At 38.8% G+C, this 27856-nt stretch overlaps 1 protein-coding gene across 8 annotated transcripts in view; it reads left to right on the top strand.

The window, feature by feature from the left end:
* CUNH7orf50 (chromosome unknown C7orf50 homolog) overlaps positions 1 to 27066 on the top strand; it is a 116058-nt gene extending 88992 nt beyond the window's left edge. For 5 of the 8 annotated variants that reach the window (XM_051782513.1, XM_051782904.1, XM_051783070.1 and 2 more), the window contains 4 exons: positions 1087 to 1182; positions 4682 to 4881; positions 22279 to 22360; positions 26636 to 27066. In XM_051782513.1, the coding sequence (XP_051638473.1) occupies positions 1087 to 1182; positions 4682 to 4881; positions 22279 to 22360; positions 26636 to 26818 (561 nt within the window). In that variant the 3' untranslated portion in view covers positions 26819 to 27066. The remainder of the gene's footprint in view (positions 1 to 1086; positions 1183 to 4681; positions 4882 to 22278; positions 22361 to 26635) is intronic. The other 3 variants (XM_051782575.1, XM_051782984.1, XM_051782829.1) reach the window with 2 other exon arrangements.
* Positions 27067 to 27856: the final 790 nt, after the last annotated feature.

A 27856-nucleotide genomic window follows, 5' to 3' on the forward strand; every position in this document is an offset into this window, starting at 1 on the left:
GTGGTTTTGTTGCAAGGAGTTGAGATTCTAAAAACACCTAGCTTTTGTGAAAAATTTGTTGTTTTTCTTTGAGCAGCATATAAGTTTTAAAAAATCTTCCTCTGTAAGTGCGACAGACATGATGTAAGGAGGAGTACTTCTACATATTGCTTTTCATTTGAAATTTGCTTTCTGCATGATAATGAAATTTCATGTGGCCTCTCTGGTCATACTTCTTTTCAAAAGGTTCTAGATGATAGAAAATAATTATTTAAATTCAGTATGGCCATGAACTGTTCTATGCAAATTCTCTAGCTGTAGTTGGAGCACAGCCTCCAATAGTAAATCATTTGTCAATCTTTCTTTTATGAACCTTGTGTGTAAGGGTTTGCCAGCCTTTCTTCTCTGTGGGTTTTGAACTGTGTTTATAGATTCTGCTTTTTGTTTTTGAGCCGGCAGATGGCCAGTTATTTATCAGGGTTCATATGTATTGTGTAAGGCAGGAACAGGACGTTTTGCATGCTGATACTGTTCACAGGGCATTTTTGGGGCAGGAGGCTACTCGTCAGCAGAAGCCATTATGTGACGGGTCGGTAGCTCTTGGTCAGCGAACAAAGCCCCTTTTGACATTTCTCTGTATTAAAAGTTATGAAATAACATGAGCTTCATGAACAAACAAGGTGATACAATGCTTCTACTATGAAATAAACCATATAATCTATTTCCCTTCCATTTTGAACTCTCTGGAGTTCAAAAATTTGACGCCCTTTTTATACGTTTGTCGCTGTTATTTTTCCCTTTGAATTTCTGCTGTTGTTTGCTTTGCTGTTGTACAGACTTGTGGTGCTGTGCAGGGAGGAAAGGATAAAAGTCTGTTGGTTTTGGAGGAGCTGGATTCACTGTTACTAATAAATAGTGAATTTGGTCTTGTGGCTTGGTCTGTGGTTACTGTTATAGGTTTGGCAGCAAAGCCAAACCCCTGATCAGGCAGAAAGTTCAGACCTACACAGGCGAATCATAAAGGCAACATTTAATGGACAAGTATTCGGTTGGTTGTGGCAGTTCTTCAGAGTTTCTGACTACATCAATTTTATTCTGTGCTGGCAGCAGGCAACCAGGGATGCAAATGTGGGAGGTTTGGACATGGGAATGGGCAAGGAGGAGGAACAGAAGTCTTTAGGAGATGTCTTCAGTTCTACTCAGGTATGAGACAGTCAAGGACTTTCATGTAACTATAAGTCTGGAAACAAATTTAAAGATGCACTTAATGCTCTGCTGAAAATGCAACACAATTAGTGTGCTGTTAATCCCGTCTGGGTGCTGCTTGCTCAGCTATTATGGTTCATAGTCCCCTGGCAGTACAAGCTTTTATGCAGGTGCAGTCCCTGAAAACCTACACGTATTTGGTTCTGCCACTCTTGCTGAAAAAAAAAAGGGTCAGATACCGTTAAGAAAACCTGTACATCTTTCTGCTGGTTTCTCTTGCAGTTCTACTTATTTTCCTCTTCTCTGAGTTGCTTAGCAGGGCTGCTCTACACTGTTAAATGCTTCCCTTCAGTGTGAGCTGGCTCCCCATTTATGATGGGTAAGCTCATTTATAAAGACCCCTTATAAAATGTTTCAAATTTGTGCAGTATTTCCAGATTGCAAAGAATGATGGAAAACTTTAACCGGTATCTAAAACTGCCACAGCTGAAGCCTCCGGATATTTTGAGGCAGATGTCTTAGACTATTTACAGCATATTGCTATATTTACACACAGTTCAGAAATTTGGAAACTGGCATTGATGAAAGGCACTGTATTGGCAGTCACAGCACTTTGCCTGCAGATGGACAGGGTACAGTATAAACTTTGGCAATTTGCTGGAAGATGCCTGAACTCACATCTCCGTACCCCTGCACAGTTGACGTGGGTTTTTATGAGCATAAGTGTGAAAGATTTGGGGGTCTGCCTTTTACTCAAAATATGGCATCCAGTGGCAATATCCCTTTTAGCACCTTTTCAGGCCTTCTGGAAAGCTTCCAAGTGGAAGACTCCCACCTCCTTAATCACGAGAAAACACTGGCTCTCCTCTGAATGTCATTCATTCAAGTGTGCTGACCTGGCCTGACCTTGTTTAGATTGAGATCTAATGAGCCCAGGATCCAAGGTGGTGTGGTAGCTCTCAGCAGGCTTTGCAAATAAGCAAGTGTTGTGTTTTTCTATGTGCATGTGTTTTAAATTTATCACGTCAATAAACAAGTGTCTCACACACTCAAATAGGGACTTTACAATGTTGTAGTTAAGACTAAACTGCAGCACTACAAATTGTGATGTCACTTTATAAATATAGAAGGAGACAACGTGGAATATTTATGACCTCAAAACAATGAAGTCTTGTTGGTTGGGTTTTTAAAATTTAAATAATAACATAACACTAAAACTCTGAATCCAAATGGGTCACAAACTGGGAACACCTTTCAGAAGAACAGTCACACGAATGGTTTGGAGAAAGAGAAATTAAAAAATAGGGCTATTGATTTAAAGAGGTGCATCAATAAAGTAATAAATAATAAACACAGCTAGGATTTAAATTCCAGTAAAAGGTTTGGTTTTGTTTTCTTTCGAGTCCCAGGTTCGGGGGAAATATTTTTTATATACAAATTGCCGTAAAATTACCCTCAGCCTCAGTAGGTAGAATGCAGGTATTTTCTGAAGCACATAAGGCTTTGAAATTAAAAACCAGCCAAGGACAGATTGTGGCACATACGACGACTAAATCAACCAAGCTGACATGGATGGATAAAAGTATAGTTGGAACCAGAGAAGTTGTTTGAGCTGTTTCTTGGGGTGTGTGCTTCCCAGACAGAAGCCTGATGAATCCAGTTTTCCTGGAATGATGCTGTGGGCCAGCAGAAGGTACCTCCAGCTGTAAATCCCGACTCTTTCAGACTGGGACAGCCGCAGCCCTGCAGGAGAACAATGCTCTTGTGTCAGACAGCCCACGGCATGTCAGTCGTGATGCTGGAAACAAACGTTGTTAGGGCCCAGTATTTACGTTGGGACCTACAGGGAGGGAGCAACTTGTTTTGTTTTTAGTAGAGCGGTTGGAGAGAGGGATAAAAAGCTTTTTGATAATGCCAGGAATGTGGGGGGGGAAGGGGAGGCACTGAGATATGCATTTACTGTAAGTATGAAGAAGCAGAGGCCTCTTTATCAGAGCAGCTCTAATGATGTGCCACAGTCACTTTATTTGAAAGCTTCATGGCTCACAGAAAAGTAAACAAATTCATTACATTATTTTTAAAAGAAGATTAACTGTAGTGTGTCGTCTGTTGGACAGCTGCTGTAGTAATCTTTTACAAACACTTTATAAATGACCACCCTCAGTGTTTTCCTGGGCTTTGTGTGGCTGGACTGTTATTTTAGTAAGAACCAGGGTGGCTTTTCAAATGAAAACGTTGTTTCCTGTATAACATTTAATTCTACCTTCACCCTAAATATTATTTTATTCTCAGCATGAACTATAAAATACCTTCTATACAAATGCAACATATGTTGCTTTTTTTTGCACGTGTTTGCAATGAATGCTGGCATTTCAACAAAAGTAGCTAAAAAGTGTTTTGGACGAAAAAAAGCAAATCCTCTTTACTTCCATTTATTCTAATTTTTGCTTTCTTGCCCTTTCTTTGGTCTGTGAAAGCACGAATCTGAAAAGATGAGTCAGAGTAAACTTACATGGTAGGTGAATTGACTCTGAACAAATGTTTAGACCCCAGCAGGTGTCTTTGACAAATAAAGATGTGTTCAGGTATTGTCTTGTTTAACATCCTTTGGTTGAATGTCAGCGAGAATAACCTTATTTAGCTCTTTGGGTGGATTTGTGTTTGAAAGCACTCAACTAACACAAATTGATATAACATTAAGGATTTGTGAGTTTAGAATGTGCTTTTAACCAATCTTGCCATGAAGCAGTTGATCTTGTGCATTCAGGTTTCAGTTATGGGTTCCTCAAATAGGTGAGGAGGGAGCAGAGAGAGGAGGAAGAGCATTTCTTTCTCACTCAGTTGGCCTCCATGGGTATCCCAGGCTCTAGCAGAGAGTACCTCTTTCAGACATATAGGAATCCCTGGAGTCAGTCTCATCTTGCTATGGAACAGTGTTTTATTTCTACACAGTGTAATCTCACACTGGATATGTGATAAACTCGATGTGTCTATTTAATGCTCTTCATCTGTACATGAAATATTTATTTTCATTTGGGATAAGCTGATGCATATATTTATGGCAATATGGTTTCAGATGTGAATAATTAACTGTCTGTCTACAAACCTAAAGAAATGCCAACCTTTGTGAGATACTTCTCTGTATGTGTTTATTGAAGATATTGAAGATATTGTGCATATGTTCCCTCAAGATTGCTAAAGTTTCTCCAAGTGGTCTTGGATGAAGATGGTAGTTGTCACATCTTCTCCCTTGGCATAATCGAGATGAAGCCTCTGTATGGCAGACAGAGGTTTTCTCAGTCCATGGAAGTGGAGCATTTGCAGTTCTGTGAACTGGGCAGAGCAGAGAGGCAGTGGAAGTACAGTGAACAGTAAAAACATGAATCCTGAAGCTTGTTTTTTGAATATTACCTGTGCCTTTTATTTGAATTTACGCACATTTCGTTCACTTTCGTATGGAAATATAAACACTTTATTTAAATGTCGACTATTTCAGGCAACAAAAGAAGAGGAAGAACTTATTGCAGAGGAAGAGCAAGAACTTACTCCAGAGGAGAAGAGGAAACTGGAAAGAAAATTAAAAAAAGAGCGCAAGAAGAAGGAGAAACAGCTGATGAGGGAAGCTGGAATCTCCATTAAAAAGGTGGCGCCCCAGAAGCCATCGGGATCTGAGCGGGCTCTGGCCTATTTGACCAGGTAAGAGCAGTAAAACCTCTGCAGGTGCTCCCTGCAGAGGGAATCTGTAAACCAGTAATCCAGAACAAGCTGCACCAAGTAATAGCACATTAAAGGAAATTGCTGCAGTTTAGTACTAAGTTAATGTTTCATCTCAGTTGACGCCCTGGAGGACAGTTGATCACCCCGTTGTATTTCTGTCACAGGAACAACAGAGAGAAGTGAAGTATGGTGCAAACATTTTACAGAAAGGCAGCTCCTGTCCTGAAGATATTATAGTTGCTATATGAATATCATGGGGTTAGCTGCACTTGGAGAGATGAAAGGCAGATTGCAGAAAAGATTGCAGAGAGAAAATGAGTTTTGTTTCTTGAGTGTGCTGTTTCAAGCAAAGGAGTTCCAGTTGTTCTCTTTATATAAGCAAATTCCATGGAATGGTTAAGCATTATGGAGTCTGAATTAAACCACCTGCATGATGTTTGGATATTTGTAAACTAAGATGGGATTATGCCACTATTTTAAGGTTAAATGTGTACAATGCCTGATTTTTGCATACCAAAGTGTACAGCAAGTATAGTGGCTGATTTCAGATTGGAGGCAATTGCTTTATCTAGTTAGCACACTTATTTAGAAGTCTTAAAATTCCAGCACAAAGCAAAGTCTATGGTTAAACTAAAGAACTACAGGGAAGCATTCAGAGTACCCCACAGACAGTAAGAGGCCATGTATAAACAGGATGATGGTGTTTATTTTTTTCCAAACTGCAGAATACACCCTGTCTGTAAGACCTCCAGAAAGCTGGCATCTTACAAATAGTGGGTTACCACGTGGAGTAATTCTAGGGTTGCATCTCTGGCCGTGCTCAAAACTGAAGCATGCAGACTGTCTGAATTGTTACTTACCACTCACAGTGGGGAGGGAGGAAATTAATTGCATTCCAGGCAGAGGGACATGTGCATTTTTGTTACATAACCCTCAGCACGCAGCGATAGCAAAATGACAATAATATTTTTGATCTGGAAAACAGCTGGAGCAGTTCACCACTGTTTTGAACTGCAAATGGATTGACAGATAGCTTTGAACCATCTGCTCAGCCTGTACTCTGGTATGTGTGCTCTGCTAAGTGGTGGATCTCCAAATAATGGATTTCAGGTTTGGAAAGCAAAGGAACAAGCTGTGGGTTTTTGCTTGTTATTGCACTGTTATCTGTATGGATTTTTATCTTGTTAGGGGAGAGAAAACAAAATTATATTTGAACTAATATTTGAACCAATTTGATTCTGTAGTTTCACTTAACCTGTACCAAATTACCTTGAAATAGAATACCTGATCTGTCAATGGTCTTATAATACAGAGTCTATGGACTGTCTGTACAGTAGTAGGTTGCGAGGGATTCATCAGCAGACAATTTGAATTTTGTGGACTTAACAGGGATAGTCATAAGATGCTGAACTGCCAAGCAAACATAACCAGAGTCACTGTTCTAGCCCCAAATAGAGCAGGACCATCTTGCACCACTGAAAGTTATAGAAAAACAGTTTAATCCTTTTACATCTCAGACTTCTTTTCAACCCAGTAAGACTGCAAAAAGAAACAACTGGATTTAAAGGAATCACAGAAGTAGTATATTAGCTGAGGAAGGGGAACAAAAATCCAGTTTCTGGAAGTCCCTTGCAAACCCTCCAGCAACACCAGTGGGTCAAGGATTTCAATCTGTGTGCTTTTACAGGGCTTCAAGCATGAATAATATGTGTGAGGATAAGTAAATCTTGTAGATGCAAGAGGTTAATATAATTGGAAGTAAACAAAAGGGTGCTGTGGATTTGTGTTTTGTTCCACCTACAATAAAAGGCTTACATGACATAAGGGTTGGTAAGTGGAGTGACATCTTATCTCCTTAATGACATGTAAAGCTCCTGTAGGACAGGTGGAACTTGAAGTACCATGTGATGACTGAAACTGTCATTTTTATTGATTGAGGGACTCTTTGCAGTGTGAGAGCACAGCTGTATGAGGCACGAGGTGACTTTCACAAAGCCGTGCCTCGTGCTGTTAGTTGATGGGAGTTAATGAAGGAGAGCATTAATGAGAGGGATTAAGGAACAGTGTGCAGGGAGCAGGACTGCTCATCACATCCTGCCCTTCCTGACACTTTCAGAGCAGCCCTGCAGCAGTGGAGCCAGGTTCCAAGTGATGCAATGCTGGACTCAGGCAGGTGGGTGACGTTGGCAGCACTGCCGCTGTGTGCTCCTGCTGCTGGGGGTCTGTGCTGCTGGGCACAGTGTGCTACAAGCTGAGCTCTCCAGTTTCTTTATTTCAGTCTGAAAACAAATGGTCCTTGATGTTTTCCAGTCTCCAGAGGAATCAAATTGTAATTTTATTGGAGGGCCATCCTAGCAATTGAGAGAGGCTTTTTTCACCATGCACATGGCATGGCCACATGTGACAGCAGCTGATGCCAACGCGCAAGCTGCAGCTCCCACCTACTAAACCTGAGGTGCTGAAGGGTTTCTCCTGTGAGGTGGTGACATTCATAGCCCAGGCTTTTGAGCTGCTTGCCCAGGTAACGAGACCAGGACGAGCATGGCCAGGTTTTGCACTCCTGATGGAGGAGAAGCAGCCAAATGACTTCTGGCTTTTTTCCTCTCTCGCTTTCTGTTGGCCTGGGAGAAAAGGAATGGGGGAAGAAAAGAAGTCTTTGCTTCAGCAATTTTTGTCTCACCTTTTCCCTCAATGAGATAATCTCAGGTGGTTCCCAAGGCAGTTCTGTCCAAGGAGCAGTCAAAATGTCTGTGGAAACAGAGGAAAGTTACTCCCATCAGACTCCCCAACTTGGTGAGAGAGCAGACAGGAACAGTAATAGAGCTGAAGATATATAGAGGATTAAAAATAGGGAGCTGAAGCAGAAAGGTTATAAAACTCTGGAAAGGAAAAGAAGAGAATGTGAAATAATGAAAAAACCCAGAGTGGTACTGAGCAGAAGAGAAAAATAACTTGTAAAATTACTGCAGAGGAATAGGGAAAAGCAGGAGTGAGGAAGTGTTAGTGGTTGAATAAACTGCTGAAATCTCTTCCTTTTAATGATGACATGCCTTGTTTCTTTATGATTGCAAGTGATGATTCAGATTTAAAGCCAAGATTAGAATGTCTCATTACTGTGATTCTTGGAAAATCTTGAAAAATTCATCCTTTTCTGAGCATTAAGCAACTTCAAGTGAAAAGATGTTGCAATTCATGAGAATGGTAATTAGATTTAATTATAACCTAACTGACCTTCTGTGGTGTTAAAATGTTGGCAGAACTTGTTTGTCTTGGCAAGCCACTCTCTCGTAGAAGCTGCTGTTCTTGTGTTTGGCTTACAAAGTTCATTGCTGTATGGATCTGCACATATGGTTTTCTCCATCACCCATCAAAGGAGTAGACAGAGATCTGAAAAGGTCTCACTGAAAGTATGTGGAATTACAAGATTGATATCATCTGAAGTAGAAGTAATAGATAATATCGTTATGTGGATATTGCTGTGAATTATCCAAGCCTTTCAATACTATTTAAAATATTAAAATTTTTAATGTGTTCAAATTTAAAAAATAAAATGTTGGAGTACATGTTTTTAATGATTTGTATTATAGTAGTAATATGTGTCACCAGAATGTTTCCCAAGGCTTTTTGCTTTTCTTTATAGATCTTACTTTCCTCATCCTTGTATTTAAATTTAGGTGAGATCCAGAGATCCCTTTAAAATAAAAAGATGCTTTTAGAATAATACAAACCAAGGGCATGTCACAGAAACACGAAAGTGCGAGGCAGCCAGAATTCCCCGTGGCGTGGGGAAATCTTCTGACTCTGCAGAACCCAGGGTGGTTTTTGCTGAGCGTGGTGGCAGCTCTGCTGACAGCCCTGGACAACCCTGGGCGGCTGTTTATCCGCTGGGTTTGCAGGATGGAAACAGATCCCAGTCCTCTGTCCAACTTTATTAGAAACAGTGCCAAGCATGGGAGATTTGAAAGCTGAAACGTTGTTCTTCCTTTCCAAGAATACAGAAGTCTGAGGGGTGTTGCTGGAAGCATTTATTTTGATACTTTGGTGTTTTTAAATATATATCATGTATTATATAGATACATAAATAGAACTAACACCTAGAAAGTATATCAGGTTTCTACTCCTGCTGGAGCAGAGGCCATGTGGAGAAGGGCATTAAGAGGTACCTTAGTGCTCACTCAGAGTTCACATCTAAGGAGGTTTCTGATTTTTCAAGGAACCAAGAGGGCTATTCTGTAAAGGTGCTCAAGCATATCATCTTCTGCAGAAAGCAAAGCTTGCTGTTAGGGTATGTGAGAAATTGTTTCTGCTGTGTTGGACCTGTTATTGAGCAAGGTTTTCCAAATCACTTTTTTGCCCCACATTTGGTAAGTAACTTCTCCCATCCTGGTGTTTACATCCTTCTTGTGTCTGTGTCGGGTTTCTCAGTCTCACTGCCCATTCAGTGAAGCAGTACATCCCTGATCCTTCATCTGTTACTGCTCCTTCCAGACCCTGATGTGCTGTGGTGCTCTTTTTTGAACTCCTGTGTCTGTGATCCTTCTGGAAATGCAATACCTGGAAACAAATGTGCTGTTTTGCTGGCACCTTCTTCCAGCTTCATGCAGAAGGGGCTGAGAGTCTTCAACTCCTTCCTGCTCCGTGTCACTCTGGCCTTGCTTTATGGGCAAAAACATTGGATTCATCTTTGGGCCATCTTTGAGTTGGGATTTCACACTGAATTTGCTGAACACTTTTTTTTTTTCTCTCCCCGAACTGTTACTCAGTTTTGTGTGACAGTGTTGGCATGAACATGCCAACTACAGCCATAATACATTTGTCACTGACTGTCAAAGGGACAGAGCTTCTCATCCTGCTTCAGCGTGGGTGCAGCAGGTCAGACACACTCCTGTTTCAGAGTTGGCTTTATGATGCCCATTTCCAGGTGTCAGTGTTCTCGTTATCATCTGATTATTCAAACCGTGCCTTTAGGATTCTGTGACTTCATCTTATACTCTGGGTAGCAGCACCATACAGCTTTTGCCTGTTTAATGAAGGTATCTGGTAACAGCCTGAGTTGATGATTTTCAGTCCCTGTGATAGAGTCATTGACTTCTGGATCCACTTTTCTGTACCTTGATGGCAGGCGATAAGCAGAACCGTGTTGGAGCCATGCCAGTGTTTTTCTAACCCCCACATGACATCCACAGGATGTCAGATTGTGCAGGAATTGCTTTTAAACTGTTATTAACTTCTTGCTGGGTTAGCTGCTTTTTATGGTTCTAATACAATTTCACTGCTTTGCAAGAAGCACATGAACATCTTACCCTTAATTTAGTGAGCTCATGCACGTTACTGTTCCCTACATATATCTCTTCTCTTTTTGCACTTATAAATATTACAGCTATCCATGGTCAGTGATCCAGGCTTTGCCTGATGAAGATCCGCTAAGAAAAGGAAGGCAACAGTTTTGGTCTGCTGCTCTTCCATGTGAGTCCAGCTTTGCCATGTAGAAGATGGTTGAAGAGATGCCTGCACAGGCACTGAACAGAGGCAGGTGCCTGTGCAGGAGTACTTGGATCTTGAAGCTGAATAACCAGGTTAACTCCCAGATGATCCTGAATTAAGAAGTCTGGGCTCTGCAAATGAGCTCAGACTCTGCATGGAGCTGATTTATAAGTTACACCACTTCCAGAGCCAGAGTGGGCACCGAGGCTTCTTTAGCTGTTGCTGAAGATAAACTTGTCAGTTCAAGCTAATGCTGACAAATCATAGTATTATTTACTACATAATTCTAAAAACAGCAACCAAAAGTAAGAACCAAAAAAACCCCAACTTTAAGTGGCTCAGAGCCAATCTTAGCTATTTTTGCCAAGAATTTCTGGGAAGAAAACAAACTTTAGGAATATATTCTGGGTATCCGTAATACTATCCTGGAAATGCTCCAGATGGACAGAATTACTTTGTAAAATAATTTCAGTCTAATAATTTCGAGGAAGTCCTCTCCATAGTGGTGGATCATGTTGTGAAGATCCATATGGGTGCTTAGAAATATTTTTTTGATGTATTTTGCCATTTCCACCTTGCTGGATAAGCAGCTCTGGTTTCTAGAGACAAAACACATGATTGCTTTGAAGATTCTGAAATGTTGGGTTCTAAGACTTTTAAGCATAATTATACATGAAAGTTCTTAGATGTTGCAGATATTTCTGTGGTATTTTCAACTCAGTCAGAAGTAGGAAGTTTTAGAAACATCAAGGATTGCGTGATTTTCCAGCCAAATTAGTAAATGCTTATGATGCAACTCATTCAACTTTGGAAAAGCAGCTGGACTAACACAACCTTCCCTGAACCAAACTCTTATGGTTTAGCTATTAATATTATTCTGGATAAACTCCTTTCTATAGGGAATGGTTTTGGAGTAGCTTTCTCACCCCTTTGCCTAGCACTGATATGTGGCTTGAGAGGTGGAAGCAAGGGAAGTTCAGGTCCATGATAAATATTTCTCAGTCAGAGTCAGTAGCTGTTCCATCTTTCTGAATCTGCTCATTGTCCTGTTTAGTTTATGCAGAGGAAAGACATTTCTTCTTGTAATTTCCATAACCATAAATGGTCACTAAATTTAAAAAAAAAACCCAAAAAATAGATTAGGAAACTCTAATCCTACTTTATGGTTCCAAATCAAATTATTTGTCTTTCTAAATCCTTAAATTAATTTTATGGAAGGTCACAAGTACACCTCTCAAAGCGTATTTCAGTGAAAGCTGCAGAGTGATTTACTTTGAAACCTTCTGCCTCTTTGCATTTCTACCATTTTTTCAGTGTGAAACAAAGCTGTCAAAATATTTACTTGGGCATTTTGTTCAAACATTCTCATATGGAAATACTGTATTTAATAGCATCATTAACATGAATTCAGAAATCCTTCCATCTGACATCTGTCATTTACAGGATCAGCTGAAAAGTACCTTATTGACTCACCAGCCTCATCTTTAAATGGATTTTGAGATGTTGGGGTTTTTTAAACATACTGTCTCTATCTTCTCCCTGCTGTAGTAATGATAATTTGCTTTTCCATTTTGCCTTCTCTGATAGCATATCACAACTGTATTTTGACAAAATAAGTGAAAAATATTTTGACACTAATTTATTTACTCTCATTCTGGCAGCTTTTGAGAAATTGTTATATTACCCCATTTTTCAGATGGATAATTAAACACTGATGAAGTTTGTGACTCACCAAAGTCCTTGTACTATGCAAAGGTCTCCTTTCAGGCGAGTGACATGAAGGAAACTAGACACAACTTTCTTCTTGTCTGAGCACAGGCTCTGTTTTCTTTGGCCCTGTACCAGAGTCTGCTTCCAACAGAGCTGCAGGATTTTTGTCAATTCCTGATTTTGAAAGGGGAGCTTACATGGATTTTGTTCTGTAGTGGTGTCTCAAGACATTCCTAAATGCCACCAGTCTCTGGGTGGGCATGCAATGTGTGGATTATTATTCCAAACCCTTCTATAGCTATCTTGGGAGAGGCTTCTGTCTTCCATGGTTGGGATCTCCTGGCAGTTGTGGTCCTTCATAGTATGGCTGCAGGTGGCCAGAGCAGCTTTATTCCGCTTCATTGCTGCCGATAAAACTAGGAATGAAAATTCCCAAGTTTGCCAGCTGGAGGTTACAGACAGCACTTTCATTCTCAGCCACATATATAAGATTTTCCTCCTGCATATGGTCTTGTATCAGATTAGGTTGGTGGCACTGAAAATGACTCATTCCCATGTGCCTGAGGAGGCTTCCCGTGCGTTCTTGGTGAATTGATTTTTTTCCCCATTTAGTTTGCTTTTATTTAGTAATAATTTTATCAATAGGATGGTTAAACTTCTCATAATTTTTCACATATATGTTGTCAAAACTGTTAGTTATATTAACAGCAATTAACTGTAAAGTGATCTGTCAGATGGGGATAAATAAATTACACGTGTTAAATACATAAATATTGAGGCAAACATAATTAAGGTTTCTTTGCCTGATTCTTTCCTGTAAAATAACATCTTTATTTCCAAACCTGGTTAAGAAAATTTAATGTCCTCTTTCTTAATGACTCATTTCCAGTAAAAGAAAATTTAGTATAAATGAATTTTCTTAACAGTTCATTAAATGTAGCCATTAGATATTTAACGTTGAGATCCGGCTTTCATCTTTCCATAGTATTATACAAAAGAGATTGCATCTAATTGAATAATTAAGCAGCTTTAATATATTATTTAATCTGAAATTACTTTTAGAAACCTTGTGAGATATATTGGGGAGATTCAGGAGTCTTTAAAAACAGGCCAGTCTGCTCCAGGACTGTATCCTGAAGTTAAGTAGATGTTTTCAGTCCTCACTGAAGTGCTCAAAACCTCACACAAGCACTTTGACCTTTCCTGTTTGTCTTGGGGGAAACCTGTGCACTGTTCGGGTCAAATCAAACCAGAATAATTAAAATAACTCATTTCACATGTAAGTATTACAACAAACTACCTCTTGGTATTTTTTAACTAAAAGCATATTTCAGGGATTGTTTACTTTATTGTGATAAAATGTCATTTGCAGTGAGGTTGCACTGAAGGAGTGGGAGGCACAGCTTTTCCTCCTGGCTTCTGAAGTCTGCTCTCCCCTGGCTCTCTGGACTCCTTGCTTCAATCCTGGCTCCAAGCCCAGGCAGCCCATCCCTAACCCCCCTTCTGGCTTTGAGAAAAGGCATTTTGTACTCACCCATCTCCTTCCATTCAGACCGTGTTCTTGACATGGCAGAAATGCAGAAGGAAGGTTTTATGTTTTCTCTGTGTCATAAAATTTCGATTGAGGAGAATTAACATCACTACTCACTTCCTCAAACACGTTCAAACTATTCATCTAATGCCCAAAGACTCCTAGTAGTGGCAAGTAGTTTTGTAGCTCTAGGGAATCATTTAGTCTAGTCAGCCAAAGCCAAAATTAAAATTTAAAATGCAGTTGGCAATGATTATTAATCAATTAGCTCCAGGGAGCTGTCAAGGCTTCCTAACCAGAGTTAGAATAACAAGAAGTATTTTTGAAATAATAAAACTAGATCCTTAATAAAACTTGTCTCTTCCTTCACACATTCATTAATATGATGATGCCGAAAAAGGTATCAGGAATTAGGTTTATATGAATGAAATTGAATTGGAATGGAAGCCGTCTGCAGGAAGCACTAATTTCTTTAAGCATAGATTACTTAAAATCTTAGTAGTACAACATGTGTCACAGGGTATTAGAAGAGGGGAATCTGATACTGTCCTGAACACCATTGTGCAGTATCAGATTTTATTATGCATTGAGAGATAACTGAATATCTCAGCTAAATAAAAAAAAAAGTAAGTGGGCTGTCAACTGCTGTACACTTTTAGGTTGATCTTGATATTGATATTGGCCCTTTTTAGAACTCTTCTGCAAAAGGAAGTGTAAATCAGTCTGTAAGGTTACAACTTGGGAGATTCAAATGGCATGGGGTCTGCAACAGTGTCTCCATCTGCCTCTGCCATACTTCCTAATGAATGCAGCCGTGGGATGTCCAAACTGGGATGTAAAAAATGACAAGGATGGTTGACATGTCCTTTTTGTTTTTTTTAAACTTCTATATATGTTCTTGCCGTTGGTCCAGAATAACCTCAAATGTGTAACTTCTCAGAGGCACTGTAAAAGCCATCTGTGTGATGGGTTATTTGAAGAGGGCTGAGTGGGGCTTCCTGTAACAGAGATGAGCTTTGTCTAATTAGCCAGCAATACAAATACTTGGATTTCATATAAAAAGAAAAATTATATTTTTCTTTGAGGTGCTGGGGGGGAGGGGAAGAACCTTTAAAAGTTTTTGTAGCTGATTTAAAATTTTAAAAGTAATGAAAATGAGCTACTCAGCTTGAGTCTGTGCCTTGGCAGGAGTGTTCTGCACCACAGTTGGATGTTATGTGGTGTAACGGTAAAGGAGAAGAGAATTGACCCTGTTTGTTTTTTCTGGGTCTGGTAGCATATCCCTCATCTGATCTTCAGAAAGCATTTATATAACTGGATTGTTGCCAACTTTTGAAAATGATTTTACATGCAGCTGGCTTCTTACATGATTTTCATACAGACTGTGGGGCCCTCTTTATCTCCTCGTACCCCCCAGGATGTTCTTCATGGGAGGGAGGCATAACAGTTGTTTTCATTTTCCCTTTCCCTTATTTCTGGTCCAGGCATCGTTGTGACCAGAATTAAGTGCAAGAAAAGATGGACATCTGGAGAGGAGATGGGACTTCAGCACAGCTTTGAGATAGCACTTGGTTGTATATTCCTTGCAGGAGCAGAACAGATTGGCTGTGAAGGGCTCAAATTCTATTTTTTATTCTTCTGTGATAATTCAACTCCTGCTTTGTGTTCTTTTTATGAATGTATGTAAAATAAAAAGCACATTTAGCTTAATAATAAAGTAATGGTAGCTGTGGGCTTTCAAGCCTGCTGCTGACCTTTTTGTTATTATTGAAAACAGCAGAAAGTGCTGAGCATATTATTAGTGCTATATATATTCTAGTATACAGTGCTATATATTTTCCAATATCTATTCTAATATATTTTTTTTCCCTAATATATATTCTAATATGTAGTGCTACATATTTTCTAATCAAAATGCAGTTTTGCTGCAGACAGGCTAATGTAGATACCAGCAGCTAAATAACTGTATTAGGAAAATAATTTTTAAAGCAACTGTGAAGGTTTTTTTCCCCGTGGAATGCTGTTGGCATTTGCAGGTGGGTTGGTGTCTATGAGAAGCTGAATCACAGTAAGATTCCCTGCGTGTGCTGTAGCAGATGTGAGAGAGAGGAGCTCTACTCACGACCTGCTGTATGATTTTTGAGGCATTGTTACAATTTTCTGGGTCAACTTTTCTTTCCACTTATCATCTGTCTCATCTGTTTATACTTGAAGCTCTTCAGGGGAACGTCTCGTGTAGTGTTTGAACAGAGCCCGTGGGGGGGGAGGAAGGGGATTTTTAGCTTGGCCGAAGCCTCAGGATGCAAACATAATATGAAACCTTACAAATAATGGCAAGTGATAAAAGTACATATAATAAAAGATAAGCTGCAGTAAACATTTTATGCAGATTTAATCAAAGCTTTGCTTTGTGGCACAAAGGCCCTTTCCTTTCGCTTTATAAATACTTTCTAAGAAAATCCTGTGACCTGTCTGCTGTGCGGATACGGTCACATACAATGTGTCCTTATCTTGGACATCAGGACAAAAAATGGGACACTAAAAAGCACATTTATTTTTTCCTGCATGTGTGATTCCTAAATTAAAAAGAAAAAGCTTCCTCCCCTTGCCTTTTCACAAGTCTGTAGTCATTACGCTGCGTCTAAACCAGATGGAAGAATATATTAAAAATTGTTTTTAAACCACAGATTGAGAAATGGTGCCAGGATTTTCAACCAAAAATGTGGCACTGGTTCTAAAATCTGTTGACAATTTTAACAAGTTTTCCTTTGGCAGAAGAGCTCCATTAGTGTCTTTTCTTCTCTTCCAGGAAAATAAGGAAAACCTTTATCTGAGTCAAAATTTATTTAGATTCCAAACTGGATCAGAGAATATCAGTGTAAATATATTAACTTTCTCCAGGAATTGGAGTTGGGAAATAAAAAGGCTCATCCATAATATGAGAAAAACACAGTTAAAAATGAAGGCTACAACTGTCTCTTATGTCTATCTAGATCTTGGGTCCTGCCACAGATCAGTGTGTCCAAGATTTTAACTACAGCTGTTCCAGTCTAGTCTCTGAAAATCTGTTTAGGATTTAAATTTTGGTTATCTTTTTTTTTCCAAATGAGGAAAATCAGCATCACATACACTTGAAATTAGATTATCTCTTACCTTGCATTGAGTGCTGAAGTGTACCATGAGGTAGCTTTCTGGTCATGCAGCTGGGTACAAAACCAGACATTCCAAACCTATCCTTGTAAAAGTAAATTCAGTTTAAATGCCCCCGAGAGAAACAGAAGAAACTCTGAATACCCCCAATAAAAATAAACACTTTTACATTTCCCTTTAAATAATTGTACGTGTTATAACTGGACAAAAAATTATTATTCCTGCCTCACTATATGCACTGTAAGGAACGTATAAAACTTCCACCCACATCCATATTTTTTTTTTAATATATCCGTATAAAACCTCTATCCGCAAAATGGCTCTTCTCCCACAAGAACAAGCTTGTGCCCAATTTTTCCTCCCTCCATGCTGCTTCCAGGGGTTCCAGGGAGCCTCTTTGAGGAGCAGCATTGCCGTGCTCACCTGTTGGCCATATGTGCCTTGTGCTCACCGTTGGACTGACTCAGTGTTCAGAGTTTCCAAATTCGGGCCTTATAAGGGCAGTGAGTTGCCTTAAACACCAGTGCATGGGGTTTTAAAGTGGCTGCTCTTGTATGTATTGCACCATGAAATATTACAGCAGATCACCTGGGTGCCAAGTGTTTCAGCAAGGCTTTAAATATCTTTAAGGGGATTTTTTAAAGGACGGTGGTTCTTTATTGAGGAAACACCTGTGATCCACATTTTACTGATAGGATGCTGTTCGCAGAGAGTTTGGGCAATAAAGTGCCTAACTTGATTCCTGCAAGCCTTAGTCATGTGCCATAACTCCTGTTCAGCCTTCCTTGGGGGCCATGTAGAAGAACACAGGTGATCCTTAAAGACAGATTGCAGGGTGATGAATAACTGGTGTATCCAAACAGAAAACTACCCAGATAAATGAGGTGGGAGGAATGTGACAACTTTTGTTTAGTGTCATAGAATGCTGCTTTTAACGTTTTCAATAGATCTTCTCCATGAATGTGGTGCAGTGGGCCAGACCCGTGGCTCTGTCCCTCCTTGGAGGGAAACTCGAGAGAGTCAGACATGAGGGTCCTCATGGTTAAATCACAGGGGAGGCTGCACTCTGAGCTGGTCCTCAGGGCTGGAGAAACCTTTCCAATTAATTCCCTGATACTAAGCCTGGGCTATATGCTGGAGAGATCTAAATTTGGTGGCAGTCTGCTTTTCCTTGGATAGATACCCAGGCAGGAAGGTGTATCCAAGCTGGACTGGACAGTGGCACACAGTTGGAGCAGTGCATGTAGGTTGGTCTAGGTGTCCTTGCCTTTGGCACACAGCAGTACTCTCATGTCTTCTGGAAGGTTATCAGCAGTCACATCTCTGTCTGTCTTCCTGGTTTCTTGAGACTTGCCTCCTATGCCATAATTTTTTTTTCAAGTTGAATTAGTCAAATGGTTGGTTCTCAGCACAGAGCTTTTCTGCACACTGTGATTATTTACCAGTTGTGACAGCTTTGTAGTGTTTTGTCCTGGCTGGTAGTCTGAGCAGATGCATTGTGTTGACTTCCTGAATCCAATTTGTAACAATAATGTTTTTCTCTTACTGTGTTTCTGGAACCAATTTGACTACTTTCCCTTCCCCATCTCTTTCCACCAAGGCACCCCAGAGGGTGTCCTGCCCTGCACGCTACCAATTGTCTTCTGTTTGCCTACTTATGCTGCCTGAATTCCCATGTTTTGGGAATAGATTTGTGTGAGATGACTACAGGCACTACAAGTCATTTATGAGATAGACTAGTGAGAATCTTGAGCAGCTTTTCCACAGGAAACTCATGGTAAAAAAACGAAAGCCCAAATGTAAAATTTCCTAAGCTGCTTGATTTATTTGATTCACTTCCTCTGTCTCTTCAATTTCAAAGCCACTTGGGAAGATCATTTGCACAAACATTTAAGTTCTCTTTAGCTAAAGTCAACCAATATGTTTTTTTCGATGAGCTGGAGCTCATAAGAAAGATTCAAACATTAAATGTGTAAAGAAGGCAATTAGTGTTTGTACAATATATTGAAAACTAGCCTAAGGCACACTGGAAAAATACATTTTTTACACATGTATATTTTTCATTCAATTCCATAGTTTATATTAGATCCTGACATAGATAATGTAGAGGCTACCAAATTAATTCAAACAGTGGAAGAGGTTGTGATTGTCTATAAAAAGAGGTTTTTTAACTGTAACGTAGTTGGTCTTACTCTGTATATTTAATCACTCAAAGGAAAAGCCTTTTCTCCTGCTGTACTATGTCAAGGAAGATTATCTGCATGTAAACAGCAAAATGAGACCTCTCTTGTGTTGCAAAGGTTGAATTTCTGTGGTTTAAAAGTTGAGCATTTCTAAAAATGTACTGATGATGTCATCCTGATAAAAGGAGATACCCCTCTCACTTTGTCATGGAGTGATACTTTCCATAGGCTTTAAAGCTGTCAGTGGAGTAGGAAAAAGTTGTCATAGGAATCAGTGGAAAAGTTTTATTTTAATAACTGTTGGGGAATCCAGTTACAGAGAGCAACTGTCATGTTATCTGCATTAAAGATTGTGCATCCATTATCCAGAGTGTTTTGACCACAGTTTGATAGGAATTCAGGTCAAGAGAAGGATCATTTTCTTAAATGGGGAGAAACAGGAGTTGATACAACCATGGATATAGTACCAGTTAGAAACTTGGGAATATTTTCTGAAAATACAAGTATAGCCATTGTCTATTAAGGAAAATACTATTTTTTCTTACTGTGCTAATTTAGGATTTGATTCTAACAGGACAGAGCACAAAGCAAAAGAAATTCTGAGATTCCAATGCTGTAATGGGCACAAATGTACTTTCTGCAGTTGATTATGTTAAAGTATTTGTTGTTTATATGAATTACTGTGGTGTATATAGAGCAGAACCTTTCAGGAAGACAAACTAAAACTTTTGTTTGTTTCTACAAGAGAATTCACTGGATTGAGAGTCCATATGGGATCTTGGATGCAGGAGTACAACGACTTGCCTTAACATGTAGAAGAGAGCATATGGTTTTGGTAATAGGTTAATAAGAGCAATTAACCTTATAGTGCACTCATTTGCTGGTCTCAGTTGTTTATAAACTAGGTAATAAAAATATTTTAACATCCTATAGCTTTATGGGAGATTAGTGAAATCAGGCTGTGTTTTTGAACTTTAAATGCCAACACTACTCAGGTGATAGTGTAAGTGATAGAAACATAAAATTAGCAGAGAATAAAAGATTCAGAGTACTCTGTGGTGTGTCTAACCAAGGGATATTGCAAATGTCTAAATACACAGAATACTGTGGAGAAATACAAACATGTGTTAAAGGTTTTTATGAGAAGAGGGACTGTTTTCACAGGATGCAGTCACGGATCTGTCATTCAGCTTGTTCTTGTCACCTTGCAAAGACTATCATGTAAAGTGTTTCCAGGCTTAATTAACATAAAAAAAGAATTCTAAACTTACCTTCTTCTTGAGGATGAACCTCATAACAGAAAAGGTTAAAAGAACAGCGAGCACTGTCGTTGTCTTTGGGTTTTTGTTTGTTTGGAAGGACTTCTAGAAGTTCAGTCACTTCCTGCAGAAGTCCCAGTTTCTCAGTCAGGAGCTGCTGCGTTTGCCTGGCAAACAGAGAAAGTGGGAACAAATGGGCAGGTTGTTGTTTGCCCCACAAATTGCACCTGCAAGAAAAGCCCTTTTTACTTCATCCTCTGTGGCCCCTTGCATTACAGGTGGTGTCATTTTGACAGTGGTTTTTGTCCAGTTGGGCACCTTGCTGTGAAGGCAAAGTGACACCAAGGGTTGAATGATCTTTGGTTTCTAGGCTGGTGGTGATGGGAGAAGGATGGTTTCCCTATAATAATAATAATTTCTTTTCCATTCTGTAAGTTTTGTCAGTCAGCTTTTTGGTCTCCTGCTTTTGTGCAATATTTGTTTTGGAAACTTCTACCTGTTTGTCGACAGTGTTCCAAAAGATACCTCTAAATCAGCTCATTTTTAGATTTTATTTGAGCATGTAAAAGATGATATATTGTAATTATTTGTCTGTCCTGGTTTACTGTTATTTGTCTGATTTTTACCTTATATGTTGGCTACAGACTATTGTATTAAGCTTAGTTGGTGATAACCCTAATGACCTGTTGCTGCTTTTTCTTTATCCTGAATTTGAACATCAAGACAGTATTTTTTTTACTTTAAGTTTTCTTCAGAGGCTTCCATGGAACCTTTCTGTGCAAATTTGTGGTCTCATTTTTTTCTCTTTCATTGAATTGACTGAACAATGTACTAGCTGGTGCAGCATTCAGCAAAGATGAGGACTCTTTTGCTTTATTAGACTTCACAGTGTTTAAACAATACTAATTCTCATACCCAGCTGGCTTTTCAATTGATTTCTGTGCTCTCTATTGCTGTGTAAAACAAACTGGAACATTAATGGCATCTTGCATGCTACCCTCTGGAGACTTATTTTTCTTTAGAGAAAAAATCAATTAAGTGTGAAAGTTTCTGGGTTTCTCCTTGTATTTTTTTATTCTTTCATTTTAAATTCTATTTTAGTGTGCTGTCAGATTTTGTACATGTTAAGATGCTAATTTTCAAGCATGTAATTTTAAAAGAAGTCTTCATTTTATGGTGGGATTTGCTGGTTTGCTCATTTGTTTATAGAAATAAATGTCTCTTTCTTCTTGTAAAACAGAATATACCAGCTTGAAAAATATGTTCAAGATGTATGTAAATGTGCTATTTTAGCCCAGCTAAAATTTTGCATATTTAAAATGTGTTTGCTAAACAGCCAAAGAATGTTTGCAGATGTTAGCCATTTGTTTTGCCCCCTTGCTTTGAACAGTATTGAAGTATTCCTTGTGAGAGAAACCATTTTTCTCTCCTGTAAACATAAATATTGAAGTCACACCTTTAGGCAAAACCAAGCCTTAAATATATGCTCCTCAAGAATGAATTGTCTGCTCTGAAACATCCATCTGTGATGGGCTCCAGCCATTGCTGAAGTGACCATTGTAGCACAAGTTTCTCCTTCCAGTCCTTCAGAGGCTGCTTAATTTTTTATAAATTTCAGTTCACTGTGAAATATCAACTTTCTGAAACCAAAATTTGATTCCTTGTCCACTCCACCTCCCCAAATAATCAGGCAACCCTGCAACTGGGATAAGGATTTGGGGTGCTCAGTTGTTGTTGTGGGGTCAAATGAGGGCAGTGACCTCTCATAAAGGACTGGCCAAAGCTGGGGAGTGGGGCTTGGTATTTAACATCAAGGAATGAGTACTTTCTGAGGAAAACTTATAACATTCTTGGCTATGATATCTTCCTAAACCTTTCACTATTTGCACAGAAACCAGGTGGCCTTGTACAAAATGTGTGCCAGTATCTGTGCCACAAAACTCCATGCAGTGCATACCAAGTCACTTGGAAGCATTGTAGGGAATATTTTCTGAATAAAGAATGTTTTGCTATCACAATATTTCATTCAAGCAATTTTTTTTTTTCTAATTTTCTGCAGCTGGTCTGAAAACCCAGGAGAATGGAAGTTTCAAAAGGCAAGACAAACGTGGCTTCTCCTGCACATGTATGATAAAGAGAAGGTTTGTATTAATGCTGCTTTTCTTGAGAACAAATATGATATAGTGTTATACATTAGTTATAGCTATTCTTTATTAACCAAAACTTGCTAGAACTAGCCATGCACTTGTGTAATAATTTTTTAATAATTTATAAATTACTTCGTTTTTAACCAAGATGCTGAGTCATTTTAATTGCTTGTCATTGATATTTTTACTTTGTTGGTGATCATTCTCCTGTGTATGCTAGATTTTTATATTTGATGTATGTCAAGCATAAATAGGGCAGATTCATGTTTTATTTAAACCTAGAGTTTGCTGAGAATTTGACTCATATCCTTAGTTTGAATTTCCTAATGTGGAACCCAATACTGTAGACCATGATTCTCATATTGCTTCAGATATCTCTGGCTCCATAGAAGATGTACAGTCTTATTGCCAAGATGTTAAAATAGCTTCCTCATTAAAATGTAAGTGAAACCTGATGTTGATTGTGCAAAACATAAAGTATAACCAGAAGCCAGGATTGCATCCATACTGAAATCCATTCATTTCATAACTGAAAAAACAACATAAATTGAATTTCCAATAAGCCTGACCATTGTGGTATCGAGTGGGAGTTTCAGGTCATTTATTTTGTTGTGTAATAGAACAAACATCTGCCTATTTGCACAGTGCCTTATTTATTGATTCATTTCATTGCCACTCAGTTAGGTTTTGCTGATGGTTTTGTGTGCACTTGAACATTTATTCATACCAATCTTCCTGACCTGAATTACTCAGTGGCTCTTAAGCCAATCACCTGACATAGGGTGTTACCTTTCCAGTTAAAAATATTTTTAGAGACCCAGATAATTAAAAGCAGAGTTTCATGAAGGCAAAAATGTTCACAGGGTGTAAATACATTAAAAAAGATGAGTTGCAGAATACAAATTTGATGGTGGTCTCAAGGTTGTTTGCTCTGTCTTCAGTTTTTAAGTTTCCCCTTTAAAAACCTTTATCAACCTTCCAAAATCAACATATGCTCTTCAAAGCTACCTAGAAATTGTTTGGCAGGCAGAACAATGTTTTTCCTTTTTTACCTGTTTACCTTGGGGTTTGTGTTGAATTACACTGGGACATAATGAACCTAAAGTAGCGTTTGTTTTATGTATCAAAACACAGCTTAACCCCTTATTTCTCAACACTGAAATGAAACTTCCTTTTGCTTTTAAATCTGCTGAAAGTGCTGAGATTTATTTAAATTCACATATTTTGTGGTTTAATTATCAGAGAAGACTGAATATGAGCTTTAGAGAATGATGAACATCTGCATCCAGATTCAGTTAAGTTAGTAGAACTGTTCAAGTGCTTATAATTAAGCATATGATGAAGTCTCTTCCTTCAGGACCATAGGGAGGGCACACCCAGCTTCTTTTGAATATTTTTTATATCCAAATTCAACTTCCTGTCCATTGCAGAATAAAATCTGCTGGTAATCCAAGCATGACTAAAGTACAAAAAGAGACATAAGACATAAGTTTCTTTCCTTCCTAAGCCACGTCTTTGATCTCATGGTGTCACTTGGATGCCATGCAAAGCACTGAGTTAAGTTTCCTGCACTGCTATGCCTCTTGCTGTAAGAATTAATTTGAGATTTTCAAGTTGTTTGCTACATGAAGGGTTTTTTTAAGTCCCTTTAAAATCCATCTGGTGGTTGGCTGATAGCTCCCAAGCCGAGCCTGTGTACCTATGGTGTGTACACTTCTCCAGGATCCAGCATAAAACAAACACTGGGTCATTTGTTGATATTTGTCATCTGGCACAGCATTTTTAGGAAGTTATAGATCAGCTGTATTCAGCTCTGGGGCTGCAAGGCCTGGAGCTGAAGCTTCCTTGGAAGGTAACCCAAAAGGCAGCGTGGTGGCAGTGAGCTGAGGTCCTCTGGGCTGGGATCTGTGTTTGCTTTGCAAAATACGTGGGGATCTGCAAGTCTCTGAGTCTGAAAACTTGTGAGTTGCATGGTTTAATTGTAAAGTGATAACTGTTCTTTTCCTGCTGCTCTTTTGTAGTGTTTCCCTCCTTTTCCCGATGACAGGAATTATTTCACGTCGGGATATTTCCGTTTTAATCAGCTCCAGTTAGAACAGAGGCAGGATTAGTGTGTGAGAGAGAAAAAGAAACGAGGAAAGGGTCAAAATGGTTTAACAAAAGAATAATAATAAAATCCCATAAGCATCACTTCCACTTCCAGGGCCGTGGTGGGAGATCTTGATCTCCAATTTCAAACGAGCCTAAAACTTAGATCTTAGAAGAAGGATTGTGTTCCTTCTTGGAAAACCTCGCCAAGACCCCTGAAATTGCTGCTTTTGTAATACTGTATTTGAAGAATTAAAATTTGGATTTCGTTAAGTTTTTGTTGGCACTTTGTGTGTTCCAGTCCTTGCTATGGCTCTGGTGTATAAGTCAGGAGGATACATGACTTACCTTGCCTACAGGGTGCTGCATTGTGAGCTCCTGCTGAAATAAACCTCAGAACTGTGTTAAAGAAAAATAATCAGCCACATGTCAGCCTGTGCAGTTCGTATTTCTAAGTTTAGAGTAGGTTTTCAATTGCCCCTTCAAGCATTTTGCTTAAATGATATAATAATAACTGTAGTTCCACGGGTATGTCTATGCCATGAGGGCTGAGAACAAGAGTTGTAAATTACAGAGATAATTTAGCCAAGGTTTTAAACATGGAAATGTTGCTGAGCTTTAAAAGCTCAGTACTGAGTATCTGCATTAAAGGAGCACTGTCACACTGAAATTATTTGCATCTGAATGGTTTGTCTGTTATTAGTACCAGCTTAGTGTGAGTAAAAACTTTCAAAAATTTAGACATTTTTCATTATGTTTAAACATGTTTGATTTGTGTATTATAACAACACTTCATATATCATCCATTTCAGTGTTAGTCACTGTAAAATTAATATTTTTTGTAACTGTGTTGTTTCTTTAATGCAAGAGTGTTTGTGTGAAGAATTAGAAGGTTTTCCATAGTGTACAAGTTATGAGGCTGAATGCAGACTTTGGTTTTGATTTATTGCTTTGTAATATGCCTGATTGATGAAGGCAGTGTTGGAATATTCTTTCTTCCTCTTCTTTTGGAGTGATAGAAGTTTTAGTGATCAAAGTTCTGCTGCCAAATGTCGATGGAGAAATAGGTTGTAAATTAAGTGTCTGTTGAAGCTCTGTCTTCTCTGAAATGTTGATACTTTGCAGAATTGAAACCGCCCTCGAATAATTAGTCTCCAATCCTTTAAATACTTACGTATGTGTTTGACTTGACTCATGTCAAGTTATATGTGTAAAGTTAAACATGGAGAAAAATATTTGCAGGATGAGGTAATTTTAACATCCCCTGATTCACAGCAAAAGATATTCTGTTATTGGCTGAAACCTGTTCCACAGATACACAACATGAAGTCAAGATATGCTTCAAGATAAGTCTGTTCACCTATTATTTTGGTTTGAAATACTGAATAAATAATTCCAAAGTCTTTGCTAAGTTATTGCCAAGATTAAGGTAATGATCATTTAAACTGTATGTTCTACCAGATAAGCTAAAATTTAATCTATGACTGGTTAATTAGAAAGGGAGGGAAAGGGGGATAACACAACTGTAAATGACTAAAGTGCTTTTAATGTTGGCCATGTTGGTTCAGCCTATCAGTTTTAGTCAGCGTGATTTCAAAATTATTTCCATATGTCTGAATTTCAATTTGTTTTTCAAATTAAGTTCTATTCCTTTGTATAAGCATTCTGTCAAAGTGCATGATGGTGGGTGGTATCTCAAGTCAGCAAACAAATAATTTTTGGGTAGGGACGAGGGTAATTCTGGCAAAATTCTTTCCTCAGGCACATTCATGCAATTCTCACCAAATTTAGCAAGATTCACATACATGTTTTCCAAAGGGAGGATTTGGCTGGTGTGTTTTGTTTTTTTCTTGCACCAACCCTCACAGCCTTGAGCTCCCTGTCAGGGAGTGTTTACATTTGCTGCTCAGCATTTCCACATCTGCTTAGCATTTCCTCTCAGATGCTCTGCCCATCCGAGCACATGACAGTCATCTCACCACGGTCCATCCCTCCTGACAGCCTGTACCTTTCAAACATTTCTACTTGGAGTTGGGCATTGGCAAACACCAAAACCTGTGCCTGTCTCCTGATTGTCTTTCAGGTGATGCTGTGACATGATTGCGAATGAGTATCGAGAGGGAAGAAAATAAATCAGATTTTTCCTTCCTTGTTTTTTTGTTTGTTTGTTTTTCTTTAAAGGTTCCAGACAAGTATTTCACCATTTTACTGGATTATCTGCAAGGCCTTCAGGGCGGGGCAAGAGACAAAACTGTGGAGAAAGCTGAAGCTTTTATGAAGGAATTTGATGGTTCTGATGGAGAAGCCCCAAACGTGCTGGAGAAGTGTGAGCGCGTACGACAAGTTCTGCAACTGCTGTCCTGAGAGTATTTTTGTGTCTTAATGCTTGTCTGGTGGAGAGGAGGAGAGGATGTCATATACAGAGGCTATAAGTGAGTTGTAAAGACGTCATTTTCTAAAAGTAATCCTAAGTTTTGTACTCATAATTTTTTGCAATTGCAAATATTTATCGTGTTTTGAGGCGATGAAATAAAAATAACATATATGGTCCATAGACTTCCTATTGATCTTACTGCACGTCTTTAACAAATAAACCTCTCTCCCTCTCATTAGTTTTTCTCCATCTGCCCCTGTAATTACTGTTAAATAAGAGGAACTTTACAGTTCTTAATAAGAAGAGCAAAGGAACCAACAAAAAGCCTGGAGGGTCTTTTACAATGGCAGCTTTTAAAATGAGTGTACAGTACAGTGCGTGCTCAGCCAGCTGTAATCTATCACTTTCAGCTTCAGAAGGATGTCACTTGGATTTGGGAAAGATCATTTTCAGTCTGTTGAACATGGATTGTATAACACAGTTGCTTATTAGTACTTCACACGGTGCTCTGGAGATACCATCAGCTTTGTTAGTTTTCCTTTTATATTTTAAAGTTTTCAAATGCATTAGGGCAATTGTTTAGGTATTTAGATAATGCACAGATGGGAACAGATCAAATCCCTGCTCATATGTGGTGAAATCATCAGATTGTACCTAAACTTACCCTACAACCAGAAGTGCTGTGCTGTATCTGGCCTGACAGTGTTACATTTTCATCTTTCTCTGGTAATTGGCATCCAAAAGAGTTAATTCCTCTTCGTTCATTTTGGTGTAGGACATTTGTCTCCTATGAACATGCTGAAAATGAGGCTTTCAAGTGAAAACCAAGGACATTAATTACTCAGAAGTTGGATGATTGGCTTATTTAATAACACTGGTATTCAGACAGAGTTCTTGACCTGATTCTTTAATGTTTCTGCAAACATTGTTCATACTTTACTAATAACAACTATATGAAATGTGTAGTGTTTTAGAAGAGTGGCTGTCTTTGGGAATTACAGCTTTAATTTGGATGGGTGAAGGAGGGG

This window comes from Manacus candei, unplaced genomic scaffold, assembly GCF_025592945.1.
Source record: "Manacus candei isolate 608988 ecotype Guabito, Panama unplaced genomic scaffold, ASM2559294v1 h1tg000002l, whole genome shotgun sequence".
Lineage (NCBI taxonomy): Eukaryota > Metazoa > Chordata > Aves > Passeriformes > Pipridae > Manacus > Manacus candei.